Here is a 20,884-nt window from a genome sequence, read left to right on the forward strand (position 1 = left end):
CATCTGCATAGCAGTGAAAATTTATGCTATGTCTTCTAATGATGCTGCCTAAGGGAAGCATGTATAATGTAAATAGAATTGGTCCTAGCACTGAACCCTGAGGAACACCATAATAGACCTTAGTGTGTGAAGAGGACTCTCCATTTACTTGAACAAATTGGAGTCTATTAGATAGATATGATACAAACCACTGCAGTGCAGTACCTGTAATACCTACAGCATGTTCCAATCGCTCTAATAGGATATTATGGTCGACAGTATCGAACGCTGCACTGAGGTCTAGCAGGACAAGCACAGAGATGAGTCCACTGTCAGAGGCCATAAGAAGATCATTTGTAACCTTCACTAAAGCTGTTTCTGTGCTGTGATGAGCTCTGAAACCTGACTGAAACTCTTCAAATAAGCCATTCCTCTGCAGATGATCTGTTAGCTGTTTGACAACTACTCTTTCAAGGATGTTTGATATGAAAGGAAGGTTGGAGATTGGCCTATAATTAGCTAAGACAGCTGGGTCTAGAGATGGCTTTTTAAGTAAGGGTTTAACTACAGCCAGCTTGAAGGCCTGTGGTACATAGCCGATTATTAGAGATAGGTTGATTATATTTAAGATTGAAGAATTAATTAATGGCAGGACTTCTTTGAGCAGTTTTGTAGGAATGGGGTCTAAAAGACACGTTGATGGTTTGGAGGAAGTAATTATTGAAGTTAACTCAGAAAGATCGATTGGAGAAAAAGAGTCTAACTTAACATCAATGGTACTAAAAGTAGCTGTAGATAATATTACATCTGTGGGATGATTATTGGTAATTTTTTCTCTAATGATAAAAATTTTATTTCTGAAGAAGTTCATGAAGTCATTACTAGTTAACGTTAAAGGGATGGTTGGCTCAGTAGAGCTCTGACTTTTTGTCAGCCTGGCTACAGTGCTGAAGAGAAACCTGGGGTTGTTCTTATTTTCTTCAATCAGTGACGAATAGTAAGATGTTCTGGCTTTGCGGAGGGCTTTCTTATAAAGCAGCAAACTATTTCTCCAGGCTAAATGATGATCCTCTAAATTTGTGACACGCCATTTCCTCTCCAGCTTACGAGTTATCTGCTTTAGGCTACGTGTTTGAGAATTATACCACGGAGTCAGGTACTTCTGATTTGAGGCCTTAGTTTTCACTGGAGCTACAGTATCCAGAGTCGTACGTAGTGAGGAGGTAAAATTATTAACAAGATAATCGACCTCTGTTGGAGTAGCGTTCAGATAGCTGCCCTGCTCTATGTTGGTACAGGGCATTGAAGATGATAACAGTGGGTGGATTATATTCTTAAACTTAGTTACAGCGCTTTCAGAAAGACATCTACTTTGATAAAGTCTACTCTCCATTGCTGTGTAATCAATCATTGTAAATGTAAATGTTATCAGGAAATGATCAGACAGCAGAGGGTTTTCAGGAAACACTGTTAAATGTTCAGTTTCTATGCCATATGTTAAAACAAGATCTAGAGTGTGATTAAAGTGGTGGGTGGGTTCTTTTACATTTTGAGAGAAGCCAATTGAGTCTAATAACAGATTAAATGCCATGTTGAGGCTGTCATTTTTAGCATCTACATGGATGTTAAAATCACCCACAATAATTATTTTATCAGAGCTGAGCACTAAATCAGATAAAAAGTCTGAGAAATCAGAGAGAAACTCTGTGTAAGGCCCAGGTGGACGATAGATGATAACAAGTAAGACTGGTTTCTGAGTTTTACAGCTGGGGTGGACGAGGCTAAGCATCAGGCTTTCAAATGAATTAAAAGTCTGTCTTGGTCTTTGGTTAATTAATAGACTGGTGTGAAAAAATGCTGCCACACCGCCCCCTCGGCCTGTGCTTCGAGGTTTCTGGTAGTTAGAATGACTCGGGGGTGTTGATTCATTTAAACTAACATAATCATCCTGCTGCAACCAGGTTTCTGTAAGGCAGAGGAAATCGATTTGTTGATCAGTTATTAAGTCATGTACTAACAGAGACTTGGAGGAGAGAGACCTAATATTTAATAATCCACATTTCATTGTTTTACTCTTTGGTTCAGATGTGGATTCTGTATTGTTCTTTCTTTTTGATTTTTTATGTTTAAGTTTTTTATTGCTGGTTTTTGGTTTGTTTTTTGTCTTTTTGGGAGCTGACACAGTCTCAATGGAGATGGGTTTTTGGGGGGGGTAGCAGGAGGAGAGAAGCTGCAGAAAGGCGTGTAAGACTGCAACTCTTCTTCCTGGTCCCAACTCTGGATAGTCATATTTTGGGGGGTTTAATAAATTGGTCCATATTTCTTGAAATGAGAGCTGCTCCATCCAAAGTGGGATGGATGCCGTCTCTCCTAACAAGACCAGGTTTCCTCCAGAAGGTTTGCCAATTATCTATGAAGCCCACATCATTTCTGGGACACCACTCAGACAGCCAGCAATTTAAGGAGAACATGCGGCTAAACATGTCACTCCTGGTCTGATTGGGGAGGGGACCAGAGAAAACTACAGAGTCCCACATTGTTTTGGCAAAGTTACACACCGATTCTGTATTGATTTTAGTGACCTCCGATTGGCGTAACCGGGTGTCATTACTGCCGACGTGAATTATGATCTTACTGTATTTACGTTTACCCTTAGCCAGCAGTTTTAAATTTCCCTCAGTGTTGCCTGCTCTGGCCCCTGGAAGACAATTGACTATGGTTGCCGGTGTCTCTAGCTTCACATGTCTGAGAACAGAATCACCAATTACCAGAGTTTGACCCCCGGCGGGTGTGTCGCCGAGTGGGGAAAAACGGTTAGACACATGAACAGGTTGGTGGTGTACCTGGGGCTTCTGTTTAAGACTATGCTTCCTCCTCACCGTCACCCAACCGCCCTCGTTCCCCAGCTGCTTGGGGTCTGCCGGGGGAGAGCTAGCGGGGCCTACGCTATCGTCGGCTGCACCAGCTACAGGGGCCTGGCTAGCTACGGGTGAATGAAGGGTGCGAAGCCGAGTCTCCAATTCAGTAATCCTGGCCTCCAGAGCTGCAAATATGCTACATTTGTTACAGGTATCATTACTGCTAAAGGAGGCCGAGGAGTAACTAAACATCTGACACAATGAGCAGGAAAATGCAACAGGGACAGGTGAAGTAGCCATGGTGCTAACGAGTCGGCTACGAGCTAAGCTAAGCTAGCGAAACAGTAAAGAGACAGTGAGTGAATACTTTGGCTATAAATTAGGTAGTGAGCACACAGAAAGGGTGATTCAGATGAAGCACATTAAGATTATACTATGAAAAAGGGATGTATCAAAAGATTTCAATTAAATTGCTAAGCAGAAAAGCTACTCAGAAACACCACTGTGTTTGAGCAGGAACAGGAAGTGATACTCTACCACAAAGCGAGCGAAACACCAAGTGACAGCGCCACTCACAGAAAGATGATTCCCCGAAAGTGACTGTGAACATGAGCACATTACAACTGTGCTCGGCTCTTCATACTATTATAAACTCACCCTGGCCCTTTTCTGTCACTGGTTGACTTATTTTGAAAAGTCATTTTTCCACTGTTCCTGAAGCATCAAGAGAAGAGAAACAACATTTAAACTTCCTCTTTTACTGTAAACTGAAGCACAGACTGTCAGGGCCTTTACAAATGGTAAATGGCCTACATTTGTATAGCCCCTGTGGACCCCAAAGCGCTTTACACTACATTCAGTCACTCACACACTGATGGCCATATTATAACCACAGCTGCCCTGGGGCGCACTTACAGAGGCAAGGCTGCCAGACACTGGCACCACCAGTAGGCAAACATGGTGTTAGTATTTGGCATGTAGCCAGGAGGCAGCCTGGGATCGAACCATCAACCTTCTGATTAGTGGCTGACCTGCTCCGCCACCTGAGCTACAGCCACCCAACACACACCTGATGTGTAAAATCTCAATCTCAATATTTTTCAGACTTAAACAGCCAAAGTAAATAAACTTTATTAATAAATTAGTAAATAAACTTTCTTTATACAGCACCTGTCACAGTACTGAGTGTGCGACCCTGGATTTGTGCTTCTGTAACTATATTATTTGATTATTGTTGTTCATAGTTTGGCTCCTTTAGTTCTTAGTGATTGTAGTCCTTCCTGCTCTGAGCCTGTGTTTGGTTCCCATGTCTCCTCTCTGCCTGTCCCGTGTTCCACGTCTAGTCTCTCCCCACTCAGTCACGTCTTGATGCTTCAGTGTCAGCACTGCGTCCTGTGATTGTCTCTTGTTTCCTGTTTTACTTTGATAGTCTCTTGTGCCATGTTAGTTTTCAGTTGTGCTTCCTGCCCGTCTCCTTATGTTTGACTGATGTCATGGCCTGGCTCTAGGAGTGTGTTTGTTCACACTCCTGGATGTTTTGGTGGCCAGAGGGATCGTGACTCCGGGAGTGTTCGTGCGCTGCCGCTCGTCAGCTGTAGTGGATTACTCTTGTTAGGATCTATTTAAGAGTGGCTGAGCTTCAGTCAGTGCCACGGGCACAGCTGTGCTCTCCTGCTGTGTCTCAGCCTCTCGTTACTCCTCTGTGTGTTTAAGCCCCGTGTTTTCCTCTGCCTGATGTCGTCGTTCTGATTAATGCTAATGGTTCTCCAGCACATGGCTGAATGTCTCTGTGGTTTGACAGAAGAGGACCAATAATCACAGTTTCTGTCTGTTCGGTTTATCGAGGAGAACAACTTCAAGTATCCAGATGGCTTAAAAGAACAGGAGAGCTGAATATCATCAGTGAGGAAATTATAGGACATTTCATTTTCAAACCAAGCTCCATTTTTCAGATGTGATCAGGAGCCCTGCCGCTCCGATCGCACGCTGCTGCTGAATGTAAAACTGTTAAATATCACCTGTCAGACTAAATGTTTCCATGTTGAGTGACTTTGGACGGCAGTCTTTGCTCAAAATGAGGATTTCTTTCTGCTCAGTGTGAAACTGCTGTAATACAGTTCAGACCCAGAATCTGTGGCAGGTGATTTTCTCTTTCGAATGTGTCTTTCTACGAGTGCCATGCAGGGACAGTCCTGGTGCCAACAGGGGGCGACGTCTGCGTCCTCGTCAGTGACTCAGTGATCGACTGTGTTCCTCTGGCTTAGGCCAGAGCTGAGCTCCTCCCTCCTTGCTTGTGTCCTAACCTGTTGATCCTCCAGACTATTAAAATACTTTGCCCACCTCTCAATTTTAAATACACGTAGACATTGAGGGCTATCAGGAGGGGCTATGCGCTTACCTGCTGCTCTCTGGCAGGTAGCTCCATGCCCTCCTGGGTTTTAAATGCACCTTAGAACACACATACATCAACACTACATATGAGCGGGTGGAGGGAGGTTTGGAGTCTTCACACACCCCCGTTCTCTGCAGCCTGCTGGAGCGGGGGGGCTGGGAGGAGGAGTTGGCCGTCCGACTGGGGTCTGGTGTGTGGGGCCTCCCTGCTGCTGCGGAGTCGGGGCGGTCTGCTTCTCTCCACCGCAGGGAAAAGGGTAACACCACCTGGGTCTGGGTGCAGTTTCCCCCTCCAGGGGCAAGGGTACCTAGACCCGGTTCTTAGAGTACGCTTGGGGAGTGTGATTGTGTGTACAGCGTCTCTTTATGTCTGTCTCCACGTTGGTTGAGTGTTGAGTAATTGCATATGAGAGCATGAGGGTGGGAATGGATGTTTGTATTTGTGTGTGTCTGTATGTCTGTGTCTATATGTCAGGTTGGGTATCAGACGCCACCTCTCTGGGGACATCTCAGGCCCTCCAAGGTATGGAGGCCTATCTCCCCCCACCACTTCCCCTGCCAGTGGCGGACGCCCTCGGACATCGGTGCGTTGGTGGTTCTTTGTGTCCGGGGATGGGCGTCCAGGTACACACCGGCTCACTCCTGGTGGCTGCTTGTCGGGGCCCGGAGCCTGGGGCTCGCTCGGGCCACTTCGGGGGTGGGGTGCCCTCGGCCTCTCGACCTGGGGCTCGGTCACTCAGGCGCAGCTGGCTGCTGGCGGAGCTCACGGGCACGTCACTGCAACCCCCCCTGGCTTCTGCTCCGCGGCTGCTGAGTGATCCCTCATCTGGGACTCTCCTCAGCTCTTTCTGGGACAGTGGCGCGGCTGCCCCTCTGTTGGTCTTCCTTGGTCTCTTGTGTTCTGCGGGCCTCTGGATGTCTGGAGTTTTGATCTCCTCCATACCTGCTTCATGCCCTGGAGGACGGGGCAGTGGCCCCCCCACACCCTCTAGCAGATCATTACATGAAGGAACCTTTTAAATACAAGCGCGCTCATGCTCACAGGTGTACACACGGGTGATCACACACACAAACTACACCCTTTTTGGCTCCTACCTCAAAGCACACTGTGCGCTGTCGATCTTACGTGCGGCACAATAATGTTTAATATTTAGTATTTACTGTCATATTCACATAGATCATCATGTTGTTGTTTATTATGTTGCTCTTTTTTTTTCTCCTGCTTGTTTTCTCTTTTTTCTTTCTCAACAGGTGATCCAGGTGAGTGATGTGTTTTTTTTGTCTGCTTATTTTGTTGGTTTTTGTTTTTTGCCCTTTATCCCCGTCCTTCTTCTCAGCTGTTTTTTTCCCTCTTTCTTTCTCCCCTTTCTTTTCCCCAGTCAAGTCTGTCCCGTATTTAACAAGTGAAAATAAAATAAAATAAACAATAAAAGGTGAATCAAATAGACCATTACGGCAAGGCTGAGATGGTCCATTTGGTAAAGTAAATCCGTTGGGCATCTTTCTTCGCCTTTAGACAATAATTCTGATGGCAAAAGAGCCAAACGGGACAGGCGGGAAAAAAAAAATTGACTAATAATAATAACAATAATAATAATAATTAAAGCTGCAAACAGCGTTATGAGGGCCCTCGCACCCTGGCGCGTCGAGCCACGCCCAACACCTAAAACCAGCATGTCCAATCTGATGTCACATTGATAGAATTCATGCGTTTAACCACCAGCTAACATTTCATCTTATTCAATCATGATTATAGTCGTCCCACTAAGTGGCGCGCTAACCATTACTGACAAATGGCGTAACAAACATTTCTGAGCTCGAGTCTCATCGTGCCTGTGAAGTTTCGGAGAGATTGGACATTGTGTTTTTGAGTGACAGCAGATTACTGCTTTTTGGCGAGTGATTGAAAGTCCACGTGCCGCCATGACCACCCCGTTTCCCTGAACATAAAAAGCTTCGCAATTTAACATCACAAAGGTCTTTAGATTCCACACACTGGAGATCGCGTCAATCTGATGAAATCCCTTGGAGGAGTTCGTCAAAGAATGGTGCCTGAAAGGAGGGGAAAATGTCGCCAAAATTACACATTAATTTTAAAATGGCTGACTTCCTGTTGGATTTGGGATATTGCTCCAAGAGACTTTTTTGTACATCTTGATATCTCCTATAAGCTTACCAGGTTTCAGACTCATAGATAAAACACAGAGCAGGGGCTGTTGTTTTGAAATTTTGTAGGGGGCGCTGTGGAGCCATTTTGCGCTATTCAATGAAAATGATCACATAACAACAAAGCCTTCATCACATTGGAGGTGTGTTTCCTGTTGCCACTAGGTGGCTCTCTGCGTATTCCTGACAATGGGCACATCAATCTGTTCAGGGCGGGTCTGACATCATGGCTGTAAAGTCTGGTTCTGATCAGACTGGATTTCATTGAGTTATACTAATTTGTTTCCTCATGGCGAGACATCAAAGTTCGCCATGCTGCTGGGGTCACACCCTTTCGTGAAAAGTCACAGTAATCACTGTAACCCAAGACCAACTCCTTAAGGCTTTCCTGGAGAAATTTGAGGCTGCAGATGTCACCCATCACAATACTGTACCCCAAAGTGTAAAACATGACATTTCCTGTTCCCACTAGGTGGCGCTGTCCCTGATGTCAAATATGGCAGTTGAAAAAGGTTCAGGGGTGGAGCCCTATCATATGTGTGCTCTTTGGTCCAGATCGGACCATGTATGACAGAATGAGAGGCAATAATATTTTCATGGCGAGTCATCGAAATGAGCCGTGGCGCCACCGCCTCACCGTATTGTGAAAACTCAAAAGCTCCGCAATTTAACATCACCCAGGTGTGTAGTTGACACTGACCAAAGATGAAGCTTATACATCCAAATCCCAAGGAGGAGTTCGAAAAAGTTCGAGGCATGGAAATGGCAAAATTAGAGCCAAAATGTCACCTTCACCTCCAAATGGTGGACTTCCTGTTGGGTTTGCATCAATGGGCCCACTGACTTTTTTGTTCGACTTCGCATGATACATATTTGTCCCAGATTTCACACATGTAGTTCAAACCATGTGTTCGTAGGGCTGCATTTTATAAGGCATAGGTGGTGCTCTAGAGCAATTTTCCAATGCTCATATGTAAAACCATTAAAATACGAAATTTTTCACCAGACCTGATCCGTGTGCAAAATTTCATGAATTTTTGAGCATGTTTAGGCCCTCAAAAAGGCAATTCATTTCAATGAAAAAAAAAATAAAAAATTAAAGCTGCAAGCAGCGTTATGAGGGCCCTCGCACCCCCGGCGCGTCGAGCCACGCCCAACACCTACAACCAGCACGTCCAATCTGATGTCACATTGATGGAATTCATGCATTTAACCACCAGCTAACATTTCATCTCATTCAATCATGATTATAGTCGTCCCACTAGGTGGCGCGCTAACCATTAATGACAAATGGCATAACAAACATTTCTGAGGTCGAGTCTCATCACGCCTGCGACCTTTGGGAGAGATTGGACATTGTGTTTTTGAGTGACAGCAGATTACTGCTTTTTGGCGAGTGATTGAAACTCCACGTACCACCATGACCACCCCGTTTCCCTGAACGTAAAAAGCTTCGCAATTTAACATCACAAAGGTCTTTAGATTCCACACACTGGAGATTGGTTCAATATGATGAAATCCCTTGGAGGAGTTCGTCAAAGTATGAGGCCTGAAAAGAGGTGAAAATGTCGCCAAAATTACACATTAATTTTAAAATGGCTGAGTTCCTGTTGGATTTGGGATATTGCTCCAAGAGACTTTTTTGTACATCTTGAAGTCTCCTATAAGCCCACCAGGTTTCAGACTCATAGATAAAACACAGAGCAGGGGCTGATGTTTTGAAATTTTGTAGGGGGCGCTGTGGAGCCATTTTGCGATATTCAAGGAATATGATCACATAACAAGAAAGCCTTCATCACATTGGAGGTGTGCGCCAAATTTCAAGACTTTTTAAACTTTCCAAGCACCTCAAAAGCCACTTCATTATTCATGGTGAACTGCGTTGCCACCAGGGTGCGCCGTTCAGTTTACAGTCACAATTTTCTCACTGAAGCATCAGGAGGGACTCATGTTAATATTCATCGCTTTTGAGGTGGCCATGATGAACCTGTGAAAATCAGTACAACAAAGTGAAAGACAAGACATTTCCTGTTGCCACTAGGTGGCGCTCTGCGTATTCCTGACAATGGGCACATCAATCTGTTCAGGGCGGGTCTGACATCATGCTTGTTAAGTCTGGTTCTGATCAGACTGGATTTCATTGAGTTATACTAATTTGTTTCCTCATGGCGAGACATCAAAGTTCGCCATACTGCTGGGGTCACACCCTTTCGCGACAAGTCACAGTTTTCACTGGAAGCCAAGACCAACTCCTTAAGGCTTTCCTGGAGGAATTTGAGGCTGCAGATGTCACCCATCACAATACTGTACCCCAAAGTGTAAAACATGACATTTTCTGTTCCCACTAGGTGGCGCTGTCCCTGATGTCAAATATGGCAGTTGAAATATGTTCAGGGCTGGAGCCCTATCATATGTGTGCTCTTTGGTCCAGGTCGGACCATGTATGAGGGAATGAGAGACAATAAGATTTTCATGGCGAGTCATCGAAATTCGCTGTGGCGCCACGGCCTCACCGTATCATGAAAACTCAAAAGCTCCACAATTTAACATGGCCCAGGTGTGTAGTTGACACTGACCAAAGATGAAGCTTATACGACCAAATCCCAAGGAGGAGTTCGAAAAAGTTCGAGGCATGGAAATGGCAAAATTAGAGCCAAAATGTCACCTTCACGTTTAAATTGCAGACTTCCTGTTGGGTTTAGGATATGGCCATAACAGACTTTTTTGTGCGTCTCCTAACGTTAGATATGTGTTCCGAGTTTCATGCATGTAGGTCATACCCACACCGGGGGCTCGCGTTTTTCATTTTTCTAGGTGGCGCTACTGAGCCAATTTTCCCTTGACATTTCTGAGGACATTACAGTTTTTCTCGATTGCTTAAACACTATAACCAGGCCTCTAAACTAAAATTTCAAAACCATAAACGCTATTGGTCAAAAAGCTCACCCATTTCCCTGAACTATAAACACTATTCCCTGCTTTGACACATGACTCAAATTTGGTGAACTGGTACTGCAAAACTCTACACACAAATCCCTACATTTTACAGTGCTTACACCATGTAGTCATGTAGAAAGCACTAGCATGCAATAATGTTAACGTAAGTCAGCATAGCTTGAGCCCAATTAGCACACAATTAACCAGGTGGAAACACTAGGAGTCAAAATTTAGCACACACCAATCAGAACCTGCGATGGATAGATAAAAGGGCCAAAGTCAGCTCATTCAGGTTTGAAACAATGGATCCAAAGAGATGCAAAGGAAGAGGACGTGGTGGAGAAAGAGGACGTGGTGAAGGAGGAGGACGTGGTGGAGAAAGAGGACGTGGTGAAGGAGGAGGACGTGGTGGAGAAAGAGGACATGGTGAAAGAGGAGGACGTGGTGGAGAAAGAGGACGTGGTGAAAGAGGAGGACGTGGTGGAGAAAGAGGACGTGGTGAAGGAGGAGGACGTGGTGGAAGAGGAGGAGGAGGTGGAGAAAGAGGACGTGGTGAAGGAGGAGGACGTGGTGAAAGAGGAGGACGTGGTGGAGAAAGAGGACGTGGTGAAGGAGGAGGACGTGGTGGTGAAGGAGGTGGAGGTGGAGAACGACGGCGACAAGGAAGGGGAAGAGCAAGGGCACGAAGACAGTCAGTCTCGGATGAAATTCGAGCCACTTTAGTTGACCATGTCCTTGTCCATGGGATGACTATGAGGGAGGCTGGGCAACGAGTACAACCAAATTTGAGTCGCTTCACTGTTGCCTCCATCATCAGAACCTTCAGGGAGGAAAACAGGTAGGTGTACTTGCAGTAAGACTGCTTTGTACAGTAACGTTTAAGTTACTGAATTTATGTGTCTTGAGTTTCAGTATGTTTCCATTATTTTCCTGTAAAATGAATGTGTGACAGTTACAGTAATGAGTGCTTCTATTTTTGTAGGACACAGAGACGACCACCTGGTGGAGGCAGGTTAAGGCTTTTGTCGGAGGAGCAAGAGAGGGAACTTGTAAACATGGTAATTGCAAATAATGTAATCCGCCTGCAAGAGATTCAAAGGAGAGTGATTGAGGATGATCATCTTTTTCGAGGCATAAATGCCATCAGCCTCTCCACAATTGACCGCATCCTCCGAAAGAATCAATTCCGGATGAAACGGGCATACCGAGTCCCTTTCGAACGAAACTCTGACAGAGTGAAAAACCAACGTGTGGAATATGTTCAGGTATGAGTTTTGATACTGTATAAGGTATTGTGTACCATCACAGCATGGCAGTTTATGCTGCCATTTCAGCACTCTTGAACTTTGGTTCAGGGTACCGATTGACTCTACTGTGTTATGTGTTTTGCAGAGAATCTTTGAGATTGAAGGACGGCCTGTTCCCCATGAAATGATCTTTGTGGATGAGGCAGGTTTTAACCTGACCAAAAGAAGGAAAAGGGGGAGGAACATAATTGGCCATCGGGCTATTGTAAATGTCCCTGGTCAGCGTGGGGGGAATGTCACTATGTGCGCAGCCATCAGCCAACGAGGGGTACTCCACCGCCATGCCGTACTAGGACCCTATAACACTATGCTTCTCCTTGCTTTTCTTGATGGTTTAAGACAACATATGTTCCAGCTGGACTACAGGGAACCAGCACAGCCAGAGCAGCCTCACTACGTTGTTGTGTGGGATAACGTCAGCTTCCATCGCGCTGCTCTGGTTCGTGACTGGTTTACCAATAACCCAAGGTTTTCTAATATCTTTCTGCCTGCATACTCCCCCTTTCTAAACCCGATAGAGGAGTTATTTTCGGCATGGCGGTGGAAAGTGTATGACCGAGAACCTTATGTCCGTGTTCACCTCCTTCAGGCCATGGAAGAGGCCTGCCTAGACATATCAGTAGATGCATGCCAGGGGTGGCTCAGGCATGCAAGAGGATTTTACCCCCGCTGCCTGGCTGGGGCCAATATAGCCTGTGATGTGGATGAGATTCTCTGGCCTGACCCAGACCAAAGACAAGATGCTGTGGAGGGATAATGTTTCTGGTGTGTGTTGTACTGTATAGTACATGAATGACAATGTGCCACTGTACATACATTGGTTGCGTCTTTTGTGTTTATCATGTGACAAGGGTTTTGAAGGGGAGAACCATAAGCAACCTAATTGTTTTGGAACTATTGTTTTGAATTAATTGTACCAGTGTGCAAGACTCTGTTGTAGTGTGTGTGTTTTTGAGGGCTTGTGTTTGATGTCTGAGGGCAAAGTTCGGTTTTTCAGCAGGAGTGAATAGTTTTGGGTGTAGAGCTTCATTTTGACATGGAAATAGGATATTTGGGGAATTGAGTGAGATGTTATGGATTTGTGTTTACTGTTGTGCGGATATGAGACGTAGTTTCAAGAAATGTGTTTTAGCAATCGAGAAAAACTGTAAAATACGTAAATTTCCATGAGACCTGACGCGTGTGCAAAATTTCATGAGTTTTTGGGCATGTTTAGGCCCTCAAAAGGCCGATTCATTTGCCGTAATAATAATAATAATTAAAGCTGCAAGCAGCGATATGAGGGCCCTCGCACCCCAGCACGTCAAGCCAAGCCCAACACCTAAAACCAGTGCGTCCGATCTGATGTCACATTGATGGAATTCATGCATTTAACCACCAGCTAACATTTCATCTAATTCAACCATTATTATAGTCGTCCCACTAGGTGGCGCTCTAACCATTACTGACAAATGGCATAACAAACATTTCCGAGGTCGAGTCTCATCACGCCTGCGACCTTTGGGAGAGATTGGACATTGTGTTTTTGAGTGACAGCAGATTACTGCTTTTTGGCGAGCGATTGAAACTCCACGTGCCGCCATGACCACCCCGTTTCCCTGAACGTAAAAAGCTTCGCAATTTAACATCACAAAGGTCTTTAGATTCCACACACTGGAGATTGGGTCAATATGATGAAATCCCTTGGAGGAGTTCGTCAAAGAACGGTCAATGAAAAGAAGGGAAATTGTCGCCAAAATTACACATTAATTTCAAAATGGCTGACTTCCTGTTGGATTTGGGATATTGCTCCAAGAGACTTTTTTGTACATCGTGATATCTTCCATAAGCTTACCAGGTTTCAGACTCATACATAAAACACAGAGCAGGGGCTGTTGTTTTGAAATATTGTAGGGGGCGCAGTGGAGCCATTTTGCGCTATTCAATGAAAATGGTAAAATAACAAGAAAGCGCTCATCACATTGGAGGTGTGCGCCAAATTTGAAGACTTTTCAAACTTTCCAAGCCTCTCAAAAGCCACTTCAATGGTCATGGTGAACAGCGTTGCCACCAGGGTGCGCCGTTCAGTTTAAAGTCACAATTTTCTCACTGAAGCATCAAGAGGGGCTGATGGTGATATTCACCACTTTTCAGGTGGCCACGATGAACCTGTGAAAATCAGTACAACAAAATGAAAGACATGACATTTCCTGTTGCCACTAGGTGGCGCTCTACGTATTCCTGACAATGGGCACATCAATCTGTTCAGGGTGGGTCTGACATCATCCCTGTAAAGTCTGGTTCTGATCAGATTGGATTTCATTGAGTTACACTAATTTGTTTCTTCATGGCGAGACGTCAATGTTCGCCATGCTGCTGGGGTCACACCCTTTCGCGAAAACTCACAGTTTTCACTGTAACCCAAGACCAACTCCTTAAGGCTTTCCTGGCGAAATTTCAGGCTTCAGATGTCACCCATAACAATACTGTACACCAAAGTGTGAAACATGACATTTCCTGTTGCCACTAGGTGGCGCTGTCCCTGGTGTCAAATATGGCAGTTGAAATATGTTCAGGGGTGGAGCCTTATCATATATCTGCTCTTTGGTCCAGGTCGGACAATGTATGACAGTTTGAGAGGCAATAAGATTTTCATGGCGAGTCATCAAAATTCGCCATGGCGCCACGGGCTCACCGTATCACGAAAACTCAAAAGTTCGGCAGTTTAACATCGCCCAGGTGTGTAGTTGACACTGACCAAAGATGAAGCTTATACATCCAAATCCCAAGGAGGAGTTCGAAAAAGTTCGAGGCATGGAAATGGCAAAATTAGACCCAAAATGTCACCTTCACCTCTAAATTGCGGACTTCCTGTTGGGTTTGCGTCAATGGGCCCACTGACTTTTTTGTTCATCTTGGCATGATACACATGTGTGCCAAATTTCATCCATGTAGCTCAAACGATGTGTTCGTAGGGCTGCATTTAACAAGGCATAGGTGGCGCTACAGAGCCATTTCCTAGTGCTCATGTGTAAAACCATTAAAATACAAAATTTTTCACCAGACCTGACATGTGTGCAAAATTTCATGAGTTTTTGAGCATGTTTAGGCCCTCAAAAAGGCCCTTGTTTTGGCTGAATAAGAATAATAATAAGAAACGGAGCAGATACAATAGGGCCTTCGCACTCTCGGTGCTCGGGCCCTAATTAAAGCTGCAAGCAACGATATGAGGGCCCTCGCACCCCCGGCGCGTCGAGCCATGCCCAACTCCTACAACCAGCACGTCCGATCTGATGTCACATTGATGGAATTTATGCATTTAACCACCAGCTAACATTTCATCTCATTCAATCATGATTATAGTCGTCCCACTAGGTGGCGCTCTAACCATTACTGACAAACATACATACACAACAAACATTTCCAAGCTCGAGTCTCATCACGCCTGCGACCTTTAGGAGAGATTGGACATTGTGTCCTTGAGTGATAGCAGATTACTGCTTTTTGGCGAGTGATTGAAACGCCACGTGCCGCCATGACCACCCCGTTTCCCTGAACGTAAAAAGCTTCGCAATTTAACATCACAAAGGTCTTTAGATTACACGCACTGGAGATTGGTTCAATATGATGAAATCCCTTGGAGGAGTTCGTCAAAGTATGAGGCCTGAAAAGAAGGGAAAATGTCGCCAAAATTACACATTAATTTTAAAATGGCTGACTTCCTGTTGGATTTGGGATATTGCTCCAAGAGACTTTTTTGTACATCTTGATATCTTCCATAAGCTTACCAGGTTTCAGACTCATAGATGAAACACAGAGCAGGGGCTGATGTTTTGAAATTTTGTAGGGGGCGCTGTGGAGCCATTTTGCACAATTCAATAAAAATGATCACATAACAAGTAAGCCCTCATCACATTGGAGGTGTGCGCCAAAATTCAAGACTTTTTAAACTTTCCAAGCCCCTCACAAGCCACTTCATTGTTCATGGTGAACAGCGTTGCCACCAGTGTGCGCCATTCAGTTTAAAGTCACAATTTTCTCACTGAAGCATCACGAGGGACTGATGGTGATATTCACCACTTTTGAAGTGGCCACGATGAACCTGTGAAAATCAGTGCAACAAAATATAAGACATAACATTTCCTGTTCCCACTAGGTGGCGCTCTACGTATTCCTGACAATGGGCACATCAATCTGTTCAGGGCGGGTCTGACATCATGCTTGTAAAGTCTGGTTCTGATCAAATTGGATTTCATTGAGTTATACTAATTTGTTTCTTCATGGCGAGACATCAATGTTCGCCATGCTGCAGGGGTCACACCCTTTCGCGAAAACTCACAGTTTTCACTGTAACCCAAGACCAACTCCTTAAGGCTTTCCTGGAGAAATTTGAGGCTGCAGATGTCACCCATCACAATACTGTACCCCAAAGTGTAAAACATGACATTTCCTGTTCCCACTAGGTGGCGCTCTCCTTGATGTCAAATATGGCAGTTGAAAAAGGTTCAGGGGTGGAGCCCTATCATATGTGTGCTCTTTGGTCCAGATCGGACAATGTATGACAGAATGAGAGGCACTAAGATTTTCATGGCGAGTCATCGAAATTCGCCGTGGCGCCACGGCCTAACAGTATCGTGAAAACTCAAAAGCTCCGCAATTTAACATGGCCCAGGTGTGTAGTTGACACTGACAAAAGATGAAGCTTATACGACCAAATCCCAAGGAGGAGTTCGAAAAAGTTCGAGGCATGGAAATGGCAAAATTAGAGCCAAAATGTCACGTTCACTTCCAAATGGTGGACTTCCTGTTGGGTTTAGGACATGGCCATAATAGACTTTTTTGTGCGTCTCCTAACGTTAGATATGTGTGCCAACCTTCATACATGTAGGTCATACCCATCTCGGGGTCTCGCGTTTTTCATTTTTGTAGGTGGCGCTTCTGAGCCAATTTTCCCTGGACATGTCTACGGACATTAAAATACGTAAATTTTCACCAGACCTGATGCGTGTGCAACATTTCATGAGTTTTTGAGCATGTTTAGGCCCTCAAAAGGCCGATTCATTTTTCGTAATAATAATAATAATAATAATAATAATAATAATAATTAAAGCTGAAAGCAGCGATATGAGGGCCCTCGCACCCCAACACGTGGAGCCAAGCCCAACAACTAAAACCAGCGCTTCCGATCTGATGTCACATTGATGGAATTCATGCATTTAACCACCAGCTAAAATTTCATCTCATTCAACAATTATTATAGTCATCCCACTAGGTGGCGCTCTAACCATTACTGACAAATGGCATAACAAACATTTCCGAGCTCGAGTCTCATCATAACAGCGACCTTTGGGCGAGATTGGACAATGTATTTTTGAGTGATAGCAGATTACTGCTTTTTGGCGAGTGATTGAAACTCCACGTGCCGCCATGACCACCCCGTTTCCCTGAACGTTAAAAGCTTCGCAATTTAACATCACAAAGGTCGTTAGATTCCACACACTGGAGATTGGGTCAATATGATGAAATCCCTTGGATGAGTTCGTCAAAGAACGGTGCCTGAAAAGAAGGGAAATTGTCGCCAAAATTACACATTCATTTTAAAATGGCTGACTTCCTGTTGGATTTGGGATATTGCTCCAAGAGACTTTTTTGTACATCTTGATATCTTCCATAAGCTTACCAGGTTTCAGACTCATACATAAAACACAGAGCAGGGGCTGTTGTTTTGAAATTTTGTAGGGGTCGCTGTGGAGCCATTTTGCGCTATTCAATGAAAATGATCACATAACAAGATAGCCCTCATCACATTGGAGGTGTGCGCCAAATTTGAAGACTTTTTAAACTTTCCAAGCCCCTCAAAATCCACTTCGTTGTTCATGGTGAACTGCGTTGCCACCAGGGTGCGCCGTTCAGTTTAAAGTCACATTTATCTCACTGAAGCATCATGAGGGACTGATGGTGATATTCACCGCTTTTGAAGTGGTCACGATGAACCTGTGAAAATCTGTACAACAAAATGTAAGACATAACATTTCCTCTTCCCACTAGGTGGCGCTCTACGTATTCCTGACAATGGGCACATCAATCTGTTCAGGGCATGTCTGACATCATCCCTGTAAAGTCTGGTACTGATCAGACTGGATTTCATTGAGTTATACTAATTTGTTTCTTCATGGCGAGACATCAATGTTCGCCATGCTGCAGGGGTCACACCCTCTCACGAAAACTCACACTTTTCACTGTAACCCAAGAACAACTCCTTAAGGCTTTCCTGGAGAAATTTGAGGCTGCAGATGTCACCCATCACAATACTGTACCCCAAAGTGTAAAACATGACATTTCCTGTTGCCACTAGGTGGCGCTCTCCCTGATGTCAAATGTGGCAGTTGAAATATGTTCAGGGCTGGAGCCTTATCATGTGTGTGCTCTTTGGTCCAGGTCGGAGAATGTATGAGGGAATGAGAGGCAATAATATTTTCATGGCGAGTCACCAAAATTCGCCATGGCGCCACGGCCTCACCGTATTGCGAAAACTCAAAAGCTCCGCAATTTAACATGGCCCAGGTGTGTAGTTGAAACTGACCAAAGATGAAGCTTATACGACTAAATCCCAAGGAGGAGTTCGAAAAAGTTCGAGGCATGGAAATGGCAAAATTAGGGTCAAAATGTCATATTCACGTCCAAATGGCGGACTACCTGTTGGGTTTAGGACATGGCCATAACAGACTTTTTTGTGCGTCTCCGAAGGATAGATATGTCGTCCGAGTTTCATACATGTAGGTCATACCCACATCGGGGGCTCACGTTTTTCATTTTTCTAGGTGGCGCTACTGAGCCAATTTTACCTTGATATTTCTGAGGACATTAAAATACGTAAATTTTCACCAGACCTGATGCGTGTGCAAAATTTCATGTGTTTTTGAGTATGTTTAGGCCCTCAAAAGGCAGATTCATTTGCCGTAATAATAATAATAATAATAATAATTAAAGCTGCAAGCAGCGATATGAGGGCCCTCGCACCCCCGGCGCGTCGAGCCACGCCCAACTCCTACAACCAGCACGTCCGATCTGATGTCACATCGATGGAATTTATGCATTTAACCACCAGCTAACATTTCATCTCATTCAATCATGATTATAGTCGTCCCACTAGGTGGCGCTCTAACCATTACTGACAAACATACATACACAACAAACATTTCCAAGCTCGAGTCTCATCACGCCTGCGACCTTTAGGAGAGATTGGACATTGTGTCCTTGAGTGATAGCAGATTACTGCTTTTTGGCGAGTGATTGAAACGCCACGTGCCGCCATGACCACCCCGTTTCCCTGAACGTAAAAAGCTTCGCAATTTAACATCACAAAGGTCTTTAGATTACACGCACTGGAGATTGGTTCAATATGATGAAATCCCTTGGAGGAGTTCGTCAAAGTATGAGGCCTGAAAGGAGAGGAAAATGTCGCCAAAATTACACATTAATTTTAAAATGGCTGACTTCCTGTTGGATTTGGGATATTGCTCCAAGAGACTTTTTTGTACATCTTGATATCTGCTATAAGCTCACCAGGTTTCAGACTCATACATAAAACACAGAGCAGGGGCTGGTGTTTTGAAATTTTGTAGGGGGCGCTGTGGAGCCATTTTGCGCTATTCAATGAAAATGATCACATAATAAGATAGCCCTCATCACATTGGAGGTGTGCGCCAAATTTCAAGACTTTCTCAAACTTTCCAAGCCCCTCAAAAGCCACTTCATTATTCATGGTGAACCGCGTTGCCACCAGGGTGCGCCGTTCAGTTTAAAGTCACAATTTTCACACTGAAGCATCATGAGGGACTGATGGTGATATTCACCGCTTTTGAAGTGGCCACAATGAACCTGTGAAAATCAGTGCAACAAAATATAAGACATGACATTTCCTGTTGCCACTAGGTGGCGCTCTAGGTATTCCTGACAATGGGCACATCAATCTGTTCAGGGCGGGTCTGACATCATGCCTGTAAAGTCTGGTTCTGATCAGACTGGATTTCATTGAGTTACACTAATTTGTTTCTTCATGGCGAGACATCAATGTTCGCCATGCTGCTGGGGTCACACCCTTTCGCGAAAACTCACAGTTTTCACTGGAAGCCAAGACCAACTCCTTAAGGCTTTCCTGGAAAAATTTGAGGCTGCAGATGTCACCCATCACAATACTGTACACCAAAGTGTAAAACATGACATTTCCTGTTCCCACTAGGTGGCGCTGTCCCTGGTGTCAAATATGGCAGTTGAAATATGTTCAGGGGTGGAGCCTTATCATATGTGTGCTCTTTGGTCCACGTCGGACCATGTATGAGGGAATGAGAGGCAATAAGATTTTCATGGCGAGTCATCGAAATTCGCCGTGGCGCCACGGCCTCACAGTATCGCGAAAACTCAAAAGCTCCGCAATTTAACATGGCCCAGGTGTGTAGTTGACACTGACCAAAGATGAAGCTTATACGACCAAATCCCAAGGAGGAGTTCGAAAAAGTTCGAGGCATGGAAATGGCAAAATTAGAGCCAAAATGTCACCTTCACTTCCAAATGGCGGACTTCCTGTTGGGTTTAGGACATGGCCATAACAGACTTTTTTGTGCGTCTCCTTACGTTAGATATGTGTTCCGAGTTTCATACATGTAGGTCATACCCACACCCGGGGCTCGCGTTTTTCATTTTTCTAGGTGGCGCTACTGAACCAATTTTCCCTTGATATTTCTGAGGACATTAAAATACGTAAATTTTCACCAGACCTGACGCGTGTGCAAAATTTCATGAGTTTTTGAGCATGTTTAGGCCCTCAAAAGGCCGATTCATTTGCCGTAATAATAATAATAATAATAATAATAATAATAATAATAATAATAATAATAATAAGAAGAAGAAGAAGAAACGGAGCAGATACAATAGGGCCTTCGCACTCTCGGTGCTCGGGCCCTAATAATAATAATAATAATAATAATAATAATAATAATTAAAGCTGCAAGCAGCGATATGAGGGCCCTCGCACCCCAGCACGTCGAGCCAAGCCCAACACCTAAAAAACCAGTACGTCCTATCTGATGTCACATTGATGGAATTCATGCATTTAACCACCAGCTAACATTTCATATCATTCAATCAAGATTACAGTCGTCCCACTAGGTGGCGCTCTAACCATTACTGACAAATGGGATAACAAATATTTTCGAGCTCAATTCTCATCATAACTGCAACATTGTGTTTTTGAGTGACATCAGATTA

The 20,884-nt window shown here is 44.5% G+C and overlaps 1 protein-coding gene across 1 annotated transcript; it reads left to right on the forward strand.

Moving 5' to 3' along the window:
• Positions 1-10,254: 10,254 nt before the first annotated feature.
• LOC134625658 (troponin T, skeletal muscle-like) lies at positions 10,255-11,516 on the forward strand. The gene is made up of 2 exons (XM_063470914.1): positions 10,255-11,169; positions 11,314-11,516. Exon 1 carries the CDS (start codon positions 10,755-10,757, stop codon positions 11,052-11,054), a length of 300 nt encoding a protein of 99 aa, XP_063326984.1. The 5' UTR covers positions 10,255-10,754; the 3' UTR covers positions 11,055-11,169; positions 11,314-11,516.
• The last annotated feature ends 9,368 nt before the right edge of the window (positions 11,517-20,884 follow it).

The sequence above is a fragment of the Pelmatolapia mariae genome, linkage group LG4 (genome assembly GCF_036321145.2).
Source record: "Pelmatolapia mariae isolate MD_Pm_ZW linkage group LG4, Pm_UMD_F_2, whole genome shotgun sequence".
Classification (NCBI taxonomy): Eukaryota; Metazoa; Chordata; class Actinopteri; order Cichliformes; family Cichlidae; genus Pelmatolapia; species Pelmatolapia mariae.